This window comes from Balearica regulorum, chromosome 3 (assembly GCF_011004875.1).
Source record: "Balearica regulorum gibbericeps isolate bBalReg1 chromosome 3, bBalReg1.pri, whole genome shotgun sequence".
Lineage (NCBI taxonomy): Eukaryota > Metazoa > Chordata > Aves > Gruiformes > Gruidae > Balearica > Balearica regulorum.
The window spans coordinates 119,227,082-119,241,983 of NC_046186.1; the positions used below are offsets into that span (position 1 = coordinate 119,227,082).

Below are 14,902 nucleotides of genomic sequence, written 5' to 3' on the forward strand. Positions count from 1 at the left end.
TGCCAGCTTCTTGACCCTGCTAGGAGTGGCACTCGCCACGTTTGGGAAGGGTTTCTGTGTAGTCTGTCCAGCCTGAACGTGAGTAATTTTCTCCCAGGCTGGATGAATGTGTGACTCTGTGCTGCCGAGCGCCAGCCAAGGCAGTGCCGCCTAGCAGGCACCTACTGCAGTGAGCCCCGCTGGCTGCTGGGCAGCTCTAGGGGCGCCTTGACGGAGAAAGCAGGGAGGGGAGCAAAGGGGGAGGTTTGGGGGAGCATCCGCAGTTCCTCAGGCCGTCACCACGAGGCGCAGGTGCTCCTCGCTGCCTTCCTCTGCGGACCGGGGAGACCACCGCAGGTAAGAGGCTGCGGCGTTAAGGCTCTTTGTGGTCTGGCAGGGGCATCTCCTCGCGGAATGGCTCACAGATACACCACAATGCCCTGCCACGACGCAGCAGATTCTTCAACTTGGAAAGGTTACTTTTCCTCCTCTCCTGCCTTTGACTTGCCTGACCCCACTCAGTTGAAGGTGTCAGGTGCAGTTATTCATTGCAACCAAGCCTCCGATCTCAATGAAAATGCTATATATGGAAAAGGCAGTCCTAGGAACTCACTAGCATTTTGTGAAAGAATGCGTTGACAGTGCTAACCATTTGGCACAGCGGGGTGGGAAAAAATGCAGCTGGTAACTAATGCAGGACTGTGGGGATTCGTGAATTTATGTTTCTGGGTTTTGCTATATTGTCCTATAACCCGTATGCATCACTGTGGGTTATGTTAGTGGAATTTTGCTGCTCAGCAGCTGTCCGGGCAATGTGAAGCCAGGCCCACTCATCCTTTTAACCATCAAAGGTACGCATTCAACCCATTTCTGGCTGCCTCGGGGCACAGCTCCACACATCTTTCTCAGCAGTAATGCCAGCTTAACGCCAGCTTAAGGCGTTCCCACCAACTGACTGTAAAGCCATGCAGTAATCTGTATCTGTTGATTCATCGGGGTTAAAAATAACTTGGATGTCTTGACTGGTTCCTTTTGCTGCACAAACAGCTGTGCTTGCCCAAGACAAAGGTAATGCAGAGAAGCGAGGCCAGGAGGTGAAAACACCCCACTCTGGCTTTGCTGATGAGAAACAGGTAAATGGAACTGCTCAGATACGGAGAGGTTGCTGTAGTGTCTGTATTTAACTCTCCTTCTGGGAAGCAGGATGGCTCTGGGGTGAGGGACTCTCTGAGGATTCCTCCGCGTTGAGACCATGGGCCCTGTTTAGTTCTGCTTGTTTCAGTCCCCCTCATATCTTTGGTTGGGTCTTCCAATGTGCCTGTTCTGTGGTAACTTAGAAACATAACAGCAGCTTCTTCTAACTACCAACCGGTGCCTAGGAATGTAAACCCTTCCTCAGGCCTTATTCTAGTATGAAGAGCTCTGTATTTAAGGGATTGAGCCAAATTTGGCCATGGTAAACTCCAGCACCTTGCTAAGGACTACTACACAAAGTCATTCCAGGTATGATTTTAGTCATTGGAAAGGAGAGAAAATAGAAAAGAAAAAAACCAGCCCAGCCCTGAATGGATCATCATTTACTATAAAATAGGACTGACTGTTTTTAATAAAGACTGTTGTTTAAGACTGTAGTAGTGTGAATACTCTCTTGATCTGTGCTCAGAACTCATCCTATGAAAAAACTTCGTAGGTCCGTATCAGTGGTTATTAGACTGCCAGAGAATTTCTAATCTTGCCAAATTGTGAGTGGTAACACTTGAAACTTTGTGCATCATTTAATTTATTAGAATATTTTTTCCTTTTCCCTGACACTTTGTTATGTTCAGTATTAATGATGTAGCAGCATTTCTCAATAGCACCATAACTTACTAATCCATAAACTGCAGGGATGTGTTTTGTATTTCAAGAATTGTGACTGCCCTCTCATCGCCCTCACAGAGAAACCTGAGACTGTTGTTCCCCCCCCCCACTGCTAAGTGAAGTAAAAAGCAGAGCTTTCTCCCCCATGTTGCAGAAAATACCTGTCTTCCCTATTAAGTGACTGATCCTGGAGTTGCTTATGCCTTTCATCCATCTGCTGTCAATTTAACTGGCTCCGCTAGCTAGTGGCTCCTTCTTATGACCTTGCAAGAATTTACAAAAGCTGCTTTCTATAAAAATTAAGGGGCGATCCCCATGTTTACCCTCTTGCTCAACTAACCATGTTTTGTTACTACCAGCTAGTGCTAGAATATATCCACGTCTCCCTCCACCTCCAACTCAAGCCTGCATCTGGGAAGATCCAATGACTTGGCCAAGATTTCCAGCTGCTGAAGTTACCTCGGCAGATTAGTTGCTGCTGCATATGTGCAGTAGCTCTGCCTGGACCGCTGTGTTTCTGGAAACCAGGAGCGTAAGTACAGCGCTGAGGCTCTGCGGCCTGTCAGACCAGGTCTGGCAGATTTGGGGAGAGCCTTTGCAGTGTATCCACCACACGCGTAGTCAGAGTGGGTGTCCAAGGCCCAGGCTGCTTTTTAATCCCCTGATTGGCATGACCTGGGCAGACCAACACAAGCCTGCTGCTTCCCAGACTCAGCAGACTTATTATGCGTATGTTAATGCTGGGGGGACCACGCACGTGTCTGTTTGGGAAGTCACAATCAGCCAGCACCTGTAAGGCCAACAGAGCTAGAGAAAGGATTTACCGTATTTATGTGTGTACAACTATAGCAGGAGGCATTGTCTTTCGTGGCTGTCTTGAATCTTTCCGCTAAGACTGACTGCAATGCAAGATCGGCATTACTGCTGTGTGAGGTTCCACATGCAGTGCACATGTGTGTATCAGACCACATAACCCGAAAATAGGAATTTCTCTAGTAACATTTAGCTTTAGTTTTCCAAATGAAGACATTGACTTACAGCAAGACAGCCTTTTACAGGATGGAACTCTAAGTATTTATTTACCCATGGTGTAATTTTTAGCTTTCATAAGAATGCAGGTATTAGCTGCTTAATTACAGCATTATGTATGTAAACTTGCACTGTATAAAAATTTGGAAGTAAAACCTTTGCCTAACAACAGTCTTATTCTTGGCAATCAAGTTCCATCTACAGAAGCCTTTCATGTTAGAGACATATCCCACATGTGAGCAATTGTTACAATTCAATAAATACTTTACAAAAATAATGCCAGCTTTTTAAAAAAAATTAAGATACTTTAACTCACCAGTAATTCCTCCCAGACAGCTTCTTTAAAAAATAGCTTCTTCTGTGCACTCAGCATATGATAAATGGGGGAAAAGGGCTGGTTGCATGCCTTATCTCAGGGAACTTAGAAATCTGTATTCCACTTTTCCTGTTCTTTAAAAAAATAAACTTCTTTCTTTTATTAAAAGAAAGAGCAGATATAACACTCTTCATATTAAAAATTGGGAAGTAACTGTGATTTTTTTTTTTTTAATTTTTTTTCCTTTGACATGGTTTCCTTCTCCAGCCTCACTCCTCCAAAGACTTATGGCATGCTTCGTTTACAGGTAGCTGCCCTGAAGATCTGCTCCCCAGCATAAGACACAAGCCCTGACAGCTGTAGCTCCGTATCTGAGATGTCTCCAGGAGCGGGCCGTTTGTAACTCTTGCCGAACCACTGCAGCAGGACTTCTGCTCTGTAGGAAAACCACAGCTATGTCTCCCTGCAAGCCTACCCCAGATAAACTGCAAAGACCTGAGCTAGAAGGTAACAGCAAGCATTCCAAGAAAAAAATTGCTAGTAACTGTCTATATTCACTTCTGAGTATTACCCTTCCAAAAAAAAAATAATTCTCCTTTCTTAGATATGACTAGTCGTGAAATCAATTATAGAGAAAACTGATGCTGTAGGTGCATTAATCTTGTAAACCATTCCCATATGGAAAAGTACATTCTTCAATCCTATTGTTTATAATAACTTCTAAATGTGTGCCCTCCTCAGCTGGGGCCTTGGGGCCTGATGGTGATGGCAGCTGCTCCCCCCCCTCAACCCCCACTTATGTTATAGTTGGGGAATAAAATGAAATGCACATTATTAAATGAATGTTATTGCAGTATAAAATCCTACCAGGACAAGTTTTATGTATGTCTGTATGTAAAAATAGGTGTGTGTGAGACAGAGAGATATGTGTTTATAAATTACACACACTATGAAAAATACTTATGTATTATATTACAACTATATACATTCATTAGAAAGAAACTGATCAACCCCTGTCAAGGAGACAATGCAGCAGCCGTTATTAGTTCTTTGGCATCCAGGAAATGAATGCGGTTTTGTGTCTGAAGAGGAGGGAAATCTTTTCAGTATTCCCTTGCTTCTTGAAATTGCTTGTAGTAGTCTTCGTCTGAAGGGTTTTCTGTGCACTTCTGCCCATTGTTTGGAGGCCGTGCTTCATTGTATCGGCTCCAGTCCCCTTTGCATATAATCCAAGGCAGAATATCCACTTTGTAATGGAGTTCTGCTGAGAATTCGATGCTGATCAGGTTTGGTGTACCTGCCCCTTTCCCTCTGGTAATCAGCTGCATATTATCATCATAGCAGCAGTGCTGTGCTGCAAGCGTCGTGCTTTCCAAAGAGAGCATGGAGCGGATGCAGTACCGTGCAGTGGGTTTATAAATCTCCAGTTTCTCCTTTGGACCACTTGCATCTTTCCAGCGGAAGTTTTTCCTCTTAATTCGATCATAGATTTCAGCAGTGCTGTATGCAACTTCTCTGGGATAAGAGCATGGGCAGCTGGGGAGATCATTGACAACTTTGTGCATATATTTCTTCAAGAACTCGCTTTTGCAGCTCATCCATCTTTCACAGCTATCAGTATCTGTTGAAGGGCAGGAAATGGAAACTTAAGATACATTATGCAGCATCCCAGTTTGTATGATCAGTGATAACAAATGAGTAAAGCCTAACACTTCAGCGCCAGTGCTTTGCTTAAGAAAGGAAGAGCAGTCAAAGCTTGCCTCCCTGCCCGCAATGTGTTAACGAGCTGTCTTGTCAGATAAAGAACTCCCATGTGTGAGGCCTTGAGGGCCTCGGGTCAGTGCTCCTCTGAATTACAGTGCAGCACCATGCCACTAAGAATCTTTGACATTTCTTCTACCTGGCAAATTCTAGTTTAGCCGCTGATACGCCCAAGCAGCACAAGAGACACTATCATGGGTTTGCAAGCGACAGAACTGAAATAGGGAAATCACAGTGATTTGATGCCAGTCTCCAGTTTAAACCCCAGTCCACCCCCTCACCTTGTAAGAACAGCAGATTCCGATGCTGAAGGATTAAGTTTCTCATGACGCTAGAAATACCAAGATGGCAAGCAAGGCCTGGATTTCTTTTTCTGAAGTTCATCATTAAGCCCTAATTCAGTCTTTCTTTTAACTACCAAATACTTTTTTCTGTTTGGCCTCCATCTTCCCAAAGGAGTATTTCAAGCAGCTGTAGTTCAAACATGGAGACTGACTTCTTAGCTGGCAAATGCAGCCAAAAGTGATTCAGACTCTAAAAAGGCATATGTGACATAGTATCAGAGTGTCTGTACTTTAGGAGGACTTAATGGCACCAGAGCCATGACTTACAGCTGGGATTAAAGAGATTTATAGACTAGTAGCACATTTAATACTGGCACTTTATTATTTTGCAAGAATCTTGGGAGAATTCAGTTAAACATCTCCTACCTAAAACTTTATTTAAGGTCTCTGTATCATGCTATGGGCTTTCAAAAAAAACCCCAGCACATCTTGCTCCACACTTACGTAACAAGATCCTGGAGTAAGGCAAAGACTGGGACCTAAAACTCTTACAGCAAACATTCTTGCAAAATATTTACTTAGTGATCTGTGTCCTGTTTTTCTATCTCCTTAAAGAGTCCTGTCCTGGCTGCCATTAACTGTTGTGCCCTACCACCATAGGAGGGAGGTGCTGGGTTACATTATTTATCCAATTAGTCCAGCATCTGGTGTCTAAGAGTGGCCGCACTGTGGTTTCGTCGGAGGGATGAAATCAGAACATTACAGAGGTTGGGCTGAGTTTTAGACAGAGCAGTATCAAGTCATGCCCGATAAAATTGCTTTGGCTAGTGCCACTGCAGCGCACACAGTTATAAAAGCTATGCATGCTTATAAAAGTCATTGCCATTTTTTTTTTAATGTGACAGCTGTACCTAAAATGCTTTTATAGTATCTTCCATTTGAGGCTATTTTAGCAAAATGCTAATGTGTTTGATTTTTTCCTCTCCGTTAGTGTGGAGCCTTACAGCTCTTTTCTGAACTAGGACAGCGAATCACCATTTTATAATGAAACAAACACAGAAATTTGCTAAGACTTAAGAGGAGAAAGATTCTATGACAGAAGCAAGCTAAGGTTCAGATCGTAAACTTAAGCAAGGGAATAAATGGCCGTTATTACTGACATTTTTAATGGTAAACTCAAAATCTTGGTCCTGCAGTGAGAGTCAAAACAGGAAACTCTAAGGAAGTCTCTTATCTGTTACTGAGAGATTGACTAGGCTGCTTACCAACTTCAAACAGTTTGGTAGCGTTGAAGTCTTCACTTCCTGCAAGTAAGCTCACTTCTGTGGCAGCTGTCCGAAAGGTATCTTCGATCCCTAAGACAAACATGTGTTAGTGGTGGTGGTGTTTTCCTATTAAAACACAATGCAATCAACCGCCTCCCTGCCATCCCCTCCTTCCCCAGTTCTGCAAGGTGCTTTTGTTTGGCAGAGAAGTAATCTGAAGTTGCTGCTGGAGGAGGGACTGTTCATTTAAAAGTATAATGACCAAGGAATCTGTGGTGTTAGGAAGATAAAGCATTAGCTTAGCACAAAGGTCAAAAGTTTTCAAGATTTAGGGCTTAGATTATATTTAGGCAACAAACCGGTCAGTTACGAACTCGGTGCAGGGACCACAGCAAAGGAACCAATTTTGTTCCTCTTCTTCCCAACGGAAGGCTTGCCAGCACCTCCCAGTAATTCAGGTAGGAGCTTTGCACACACTTCACCAACAGCCACCTGGTCAGCTTCTCCAGAGCATGTTTCATAAGTTACTGACAAAACAAGTGTCCTAATGGAAGCTCTAAAGCTCTGGGTAAAATGTGATGTCTAAAGGAGACAGCCTTTGTGCCACTTTCTCAAGCAGAGTGACATGCCTGAAGACAGGGGAGTAAGTTCATAGCCGTATGTGGGCCACCATTTTTCAGGAAGCACGAGGAAGAATGATGCTATTACAAGAAGACTGGTGCTTGTTGGTCTCTCACAGTGCTAGGGAGTTGAAAGGTGTGAGTCGGCAAGAGATAAATAACGTCTCCAACCAATCCCATCCCCCACCACCTAGAGCAATCAAATAAAATATCAGGATCTTGAAATATCAGGATCTTCCAACAACCTCCAGTTAAGCATTTGCTATCAGTAGAGAGAAACACAGATTGCCAGAAAATGTATTAATTGATCTTGCCAGCGTAAACATCCTTTCATTTTAGCTTGGCCTATGACCCTCATGTTTCCCTAAGGTAGCCTTAAAACAAATGTCTCTTCAGAGAAGCATTTAAACAGGTTTGGGGTTTTTGTCCTCTCTATTGAATTAAAGACCTCCAAAGAGAGCAGTAAGCTCTTTAATATGTGATAACTATATGGTTAATAATGAAGTCTGTTCACCATCCATCTTCTTGCTGATGAACTTTCTCCTGATCTCCCGAACTGGGGCATAATAGTGGCTTGCAAAGCTTCAAAACAGCCTCAGGCCACTTTTCAATAAAATTATCATAGGATTTTGCCTTAACTCCAGCAGTAGATGCAGAATAATAGATATCCAAGAACCCATTACAAGGCAGTAATTCACTGCTGGAACTATAAACAGCAGAAGCTGAGCTTTGCCCTTGCAATTTCAAAAATGTCAGCACAGCCTCAAAGAGTGAATATATTTTGCTTGTTGATCGTTGGGGGTCTGTTATATGACATAATATATTCTTTCAAGTTTGCCACTGTTTGATGCTAGCTGGTAATAAATACTGGAGAATATCACTGGGGGCTACATGCTTTCTTCTGGAATTAACCCCTTATTCTTGAGGTTTTAGGCTGTATGAGAGCATCCAGAAACATTTTTCTCTTGAACTGCCGAGCAGCCGTTACCTTGCAATGGATGCATGCATCTATCTGCGAGTGACAAACTTCTCTCCAGCTCTCTTACTGAAGCTCCTAAGTCTTCTCTCCAGCACTGCTGACATTTCACTTCCCATCAAAAACCCCTGACCTCCAGTTTAAGAATTTCTGCCTTTCTGAGTCATTAAGTAAACTCAGTGAAATGCACACCACCACGGCATGTGTTTTTACTTCTCTCCAATCTTGGGAAGTAATGAAATTGCACATATCCTGTGCATTGTGGCAACTACTGCATCACTGCATTAAAAACCTGCCTAAATCCAAACACACAGCAGCATTTAAAGAACATCATGGGAAAGTATTCCATAGCAGCTTTAAATTTTTATAATGTAGGTTTGAGTGCTCAGCCCTGCTTTCACCAACGCAAAAAGTGCATGAGGGTAAGGACACCTCGGTTACTGGCATTTAAATGTCAGTGCCTGTAGATGGGTAGGAGCTAAGTAAGGCTCCTTGGCCATATTTTCTGGATGCATTCAAGCCAAAACTATACATTCTTTGACCCCATTGCACATAGCTATTGCGGGACCAAACTTGCTGGTTTAGAATTCTCCAATTATCAAGCGACGTGTAGTGAAACAGAGGTGACATTTCCACCTTAGCATTGACTTTCTAGGACAGGAAATTTTGTAGCTTAATGCCCAATGAACCCAAAATCTCTGGAGTGAAACCCAAAGCAGGTATTTAAAGTATTTTTTTCATATTAACACACATGGAGTCTTAAAGCAACTCTGTATACATTAGGCACAAATTTAAAAGCCATATAACTGGGGGAGAGCTATTTGTTCACAGCACAGGCGTGCCCGTTCACTGCACAGCAAAATATGAGCTCACTGAGGTAACAGTCAGCACAGCTGCTTTGAAATTCTAAAGTTAATACAAATTTGTTTCAAGGGAGTAGATTACACCCTTTGGAATACAAAACGTACTGTGCACAAAAATGACTGCTGTAACCTAAAAAAAGCCGGTGTTTGACGTCTAAATCCCGGGCGATAGTAGACTGCATCTAGCAGCATATTATTACTAGCAAAGAACCTGCCATTTCATAAACGGCCTTGAGAACCAGCGTGTCTCCTCCCACTGAAACTCTTACCTAGCCGGGGAGCCAGGGGGCCCTGGGCTTTGGGTACAGGAGGGCTCTCCTTCCCGCCCTCAACCACCTCTCCCCACTCCCCTCTGACGGAAGGGAACATGAGCACACCTGGGCAGTTGGGCCTGTCGCAGGTCCGTGACTCGGTGGCAGTGCAGGCGTACCCACAGGACCTCGTCCGCTTCTGATTGCCACTCCCACAGGTGACGCTACAAAGGGACCACGGGCTCCAGTCTCCCTCACCATCAATATAATCTGTGTAAGACCAAAGATGAGGAAGGAAATGAAGAAACAAAACTCCTACTACGCAAAACTACTGTGTAGTGTTTTTTATTAAGAAGGCAAAACAAGAATGGAATCCAGATGTCTCTACCTGAAGCTCGGGCTAGATGCCAGGCGTAAGCCTGCTGTTTAAATGGTTTTCACACTTGATGCTCCTCAGGGAAATGCATGCAACATTATTTGAAAAAATATTTCCTTTCTCTTTTGACCTTTTGGCAGCTGAGAATCCTCAGCTGCAAAGCTGGGTCATGAACTAACAGTGCACATCTATTCACATAATTTCCCTGTATGTAGGAATATGTTTTCTGACCACAGACTAATCAGGCACAGCATAAATGAAGTTTTCTTTTTCTTCTTTTCAAAACACACAGCAACAGCACAACAATACCCAATTAATTTTTAGGACACAAGGAATGTTGGACTATGGGAGGCTGAGGGTCATGCGTGAAAAATTGCAGTTTTTGTTCTTCAGTCCCTTGAACAGGAAACAGATATTACAGGAATACTGCCATGAATGCAGGGACCTGCATATTCGTCTTGTACCCAGAACAACATGCAATTTGTAGTGTTTCGTGTGAATTATTCAATAACATCAAATCTGACTCTTTACTAGCAGGAGCCTTATGAAAATGAAACACGACTTTATTCTCTTCTGGTAGACAGCCAAGGACAAATGCTATCAAGTCTGCACCACCGTGGTTCGGAGCCACTCTGAATATCTAAACCCCTTAGAACCTGTCTCCTTTGTTTGCTGAGGTAACTGTTGCACATCCCACCTTGTGAAGGCCACCACGTGGAGTCCATGAACCAATCCCAGTTTTCTTGCCTTCCCACTGGTCTCCCCAGCTGAGTGCTCTTTCTCACTAGGAAACATCTGGCTTAATGGATTTCCCTGCACTCTACAGATGTTTAACTGACCCTGTGATCATAACTTGCAGCCTTTGCTCATTTGGGTTAAACCAGCACTTGTAGCAAAGAAAAATCAGGGTTAGTGACTCTGAGCCAGCCCTGCTCTATAGCTATAGGCTGAACGTGTATGTACAGGCAAGACATAGGGACAGATCCCTGCCTGCACTGGCCTCTGTGCTACACGCGATTCCCGCTCCCCCCCACTGCCATGCTGTCTGTGGGCTTCCTGAGCTGGTTAGTAGAACACGTAACTTGATTTGTACCATATGTAATGACTGACGACAACTCTGTGGGGTGCTATTAAACATTTATTGCCAGGAGTATGGGAAGGTTATATATCTCACTCGTAGTGAGCTGCCTCGATGCGAGTTCCTCGTGGCAGGGACCTTATGTGCTTTTCCTCCTTTTCTCACGCTGCTGCCAATCAGGAAGCCGCCACACTTGAATCAGGTGTCCACGGTGTGATGTGGGTGGGACCATGGCTACCATCTGTGTGCAAAGACCCGAGATTCTGGGATTTGCCAACAGGCGGGCACTACAGCAGCCTGAGGAGGCATAAGATGGCTTAGGAAAATGTGATCTGCCCTCTCTCCCTGGCCCTGCTCTCCTCCTTCCCAGCTCTTTTCCAACTCGGATTTTTTTTTTTCCTCACGTGGCTGGTGAGGAAGAGGGAGGATAAGCAGGTGCAAGGCTTGTCAAAGGGCCCAGGAAGGGCAGGCAGAGCCATGTGATGCTTTTTTTGGCAAGGGCAGGACGAGGGAGATGATAGAGCCATGAAACACATGAACAGGGCAATGGCTGGAACCAGTATAAAAGCCCCGTACAGGCAGGATCTGCTGCTACATCCTGCTGGCCAAGGCCAACGGCACATGACATTTTAGGTTAGTCAGAAGGCCAGGAGTCTTTTGCAATTAGTAGGGTGCTCTAGTGTACAGCAGAGCACTCTAGGATAATTTTTAGGCCTACCGACCTAGTGTTTATACTGCACTATGAAACACATAGTATCTACTATTAAATATACCATGTTAGATTTTCAGCTGGAGCTCAGCCTGTTCTTCCTATTTTTATTCTTGTAATTCTTATAATTTTTTTTCTACCACAATTATTTGTGAAAGCAATTTTATTTTACCTAAATGAATAACAACCTAATATATGAATTCTTGGCAATAAAGTGTGCCCACAAATAAATACAGGTGCAACGCGAAAGGGTAGACTTTAATCTTCTGGCCACAAAATTTAATACATATGTATATGTTTCAATACACCATTCCACAAAAAGTGTCTCTCAATTGTTAAGGCTCTAGGACTTAACCAACACAGGAGGAAAGTAAGTGGGAATCAGTGCACGACAGCCGCTCTGAAGTATTTAGGGAACGCAACAGAAGTGCCAGGGTAGAAGTATTGTGGCTTTGAAAGCCTGCTCTAAATAAAAATCTTCTGTATTTACACACAACTTAAATCCTAGAGGCTCTGAGCTACCTGTGAGCACACACCAGTTCACCCCCCTTGAGTCATGCCGGCATGAATAGTTACAGCCCCTTGGGGCAGTGAATAACTGTAGCTCCTCTGTTTCTAATTTCTGCAACTGTTTCACACAACAAGCTGAAAACAATTGTTTTCGCCATGACACATCTGGAAGAGAATTACACATGCAAATACACAATGTTCCTGCTGCACATGCCACTCCCCACACATGCACCAACATAATTCATCCTATTTGTGTATCCACCAAATACTACCACGTTTTAGATCTTGCTTATTTATCCAATAATTATATTTTAGTTCCCAACCCACCGCACGATTCTAAATTTGTACTTATCCTTACTCTAAAAATAAATATGAAACCTTGTTTCCTTTGCTTTTAAAAAAAGTACACTTAGGACTAAAAAAAGGTTCTCTTATGGGATAACTGGTATGATTTTCCAGATTATAGACTTACTAGTGGAATGCAGCTACCACAGTACAGCTTGTGCATCTGCACAGATTTGTATTTAAAAGCTGATGAACAAAAGCCACATGTTGAAAAACTCTATTTTGCTTGGCCTACTTTCAGCGATGCCTCACCATTCTCATTTCCCCCAAAGTCGTTTTTACAATCCCAAGATGCCCATAAGAGGCCTGGAACGCACACTTACCATACTCTGGCTGCTCTTTGGACTCAAATGTCCGGTGACTGGGTGCATGACTATCCCACCCACCGAGAGGGTTTAGGAAGTTGCTGTCCTCAGTAGTGCTGTCATACTTATAGTCCTGGTCACCACTGCTCATGCGAGTCAAGGTGGAGGACCTCTGCCACCAGTTTCTCCAGTCAGGTGATGGGACTGGCCAGCTAGGCTTGCTGCTCTCTTTCTGCAGCTCCTTGTCTGTCTCAGTGTCGGGGCCATCCACCACTTCAATGGTAACCTGTGGGATTCAAAATACAGCAGCCTGGCTGTCAGTAGGAAACGTTCTATACAGTGAAGACAAATGACTGGAGTTGCCTTGCAGAGGGGCTGTGTAGTACTGTAGGGTTCACATGTTGGAAACCATATGCGGATTACTGAGCCCAGAGATATGCGGTGGCTGAGTGATTCCTTCTGCTACCTCTGCTGAATCAGACCTTGGAACAAAGGCTAGGAAAAATCCTGCACAAAATAAGAATCCACACTGTGCCTAAAACCTTTGCAGCAGAATTTTCTGCTTTATGGGGAAAAGATGTTTAAATCCGAACATATATGACCAGGAAAAAAGAAAACCAGATCTGTTACGCTAATTATGCTGGGGCTGAATTTGAGGCAAGCGTGAGGCACACCAGCTTGCCGAGCCCGTTCCAAGGACCTGGGCTGACTCAAGACAGGGCTAAGTCAGTCCACGAGCGCGAAGGTCGCTGCGGCAGAGCCCGGGGTCCCCGCAGGGTTTGCATCGGCCCTTGCCCTCTAGCGGCAGCTCGGCCCATCCCCACGCACGGCCTCCCCGCAGCATCAGCGTTTCCATCAACCGCGGCGTTGGGCTGTCATCGCTATGTGAAACCACACTCTGCGGTGACGAGAGCCAGCAGCTCTTTCAACCGACGCCGAGTCACTTGCTGCTAAGCCCTCTGAAGTAGGTCCTCTTTCTGTGCTGGAGAGTACAGTGATACACAACCCGTGTACATTTTCTGCAGAAGCTCAGAGCCAAGATTCAAAGTTTGCTGCCCAGTTCCAGACATCATGAATGTAAATATAATCCTGCATAGGGACAACCCTTGATTACTCTTTTTCTGTGCTGAACAATGTATAATTATGAAACTCTTGGATAAATACTGCGTGTGCATCTAGGTGCCTATTTAGGTAGAAACAGGAACTAGCCATCACAAACCTTGGCTCTACAAGTCATGCAAGCACAGCATGGCCACGGATAAATCATAAAATGCTCTGATACTTCATGCTAATGTGGTTCAGTGATTACACTGGACTGGCTAAACAACTATGATACAGAAGTGACTAGCAGATATACCTATAATGTTTAATCATTACAGAGGTATCTTTGTGTTTTATAGGTTTACAGAGCAGTCTTTCCATGAAAATTGGGTTGTGTAAAAGCAGGAAAACCAGAGTAATGTACTATTATGCTAAAAGTCATTTACATGGCTCTATGGATTTGTGTTTTGGATAAAATGTTTAGTTTTTAGACACACACGAGAAAAAGAAAGAAAAGAGTGTCCGTCTTTCTTCAGCTACCTGCGATCCACAGAGGAGTGTGACATAGGAAGCAAACCAGAACTCCTGCCATAGCTTCATAGCTGCCAACACAGCTGCACAGACAAGACAATGCCCACACATCCTTTTTTGGAGAAAAGCGATTTTGCATCTGTTTCATGCTTTGCATTTGACCAGAGCCCAAGCCATTGAAATGAAACAACTTCGAGGCTACTAAGAAGCTTCACTGGGGGAAAGAGCAACAGTGAGGGAAAGTGCAGCTGTCAGCCTAACAGCATCTTTACACAAGAGATATTTTTACTCCCAAACTAAACATGGAATTGGAATGATTACTTCATTAAACCTCAGTTTCTACAGACCAAGAATTAAAATGGATTTCATAAGTTTGAAAGCATCAGGGTTAGATCAGGGATTCAAAATTGTTGCATCTACCCAAGCAAAACAGAGTTTTCACAATAAGTGAAAGGAAATAGTGTTACTGAGCGGCTAACACTGTGCACTGCTGGCCAGTTGCAGGCCTTTAGTACTACCCACGTGAAAATTAGTATGACTCTAGTACTTTCACAGCAAGTATTTTGAAGACCACATTAACTGTGTAAGCAATGACTCAGCAAAGTGGGGAAAAAGATCTCTCTCACAAAAAAAAAGACAGGGAGCACATGATAATCATTCCATGTACTTTGGTAATCTGTAGTTATATGATAGAGAATCGGAAGGAACTCGCATTGTTTCAGCCAGGTACAGTTTGAAAAACCATAGGGATTTGATTTAAAATACTTATTCAGGATGCCAAGTCAGTTGAAGCAAAAGAGGGT

General features: G+C 43.8%; 1 protein-coding gene across 2 annotated transcripts in view; it reads right to left on the reverse strand.

The window, feature by feature from the left end:
* Nucleotides 1-1,555: 1,555 nt before the first annotated feature.
* The window catches only part of ISM1 (isthmin 1), a 43,430-nt gene continuing 30,083 nt past the window's right edge, over nucleotides 1,556-14,902 (reverse strand). The window contains exons 4-7 of one of the 2 annotated variants that reach the window (XM_075749764.1): nucleotides 12,546-12,813; nucleotides 9,331-9,474; nucleotides 6,495-6,584; nucleotides 1,556-4,805 (exon numbers count right to left, since the gene is read on the reverse strand). In XM_075749764.1, the coding sequence (XP_075605879.1) occupies nucleotides 4,288-4,805; nucleotides 6,495-6,584; nucleotides 9,331-9,474; nucleotides 12,546-12,813 (1,020 nt within the window). In that variant the 3' untranslated portion in view covers nucleotides 1,556-4,287. Of the gene's footprint in view, nucleotides 4,830-6,494; nucleotides 6,585-9,330; nucleotides 9,475-12,545; nucleotides 12,814-14,902 lie in introns of both variants that reach the window. The other variant, XM_075749763.1, reaches the window with a different exon arrangement.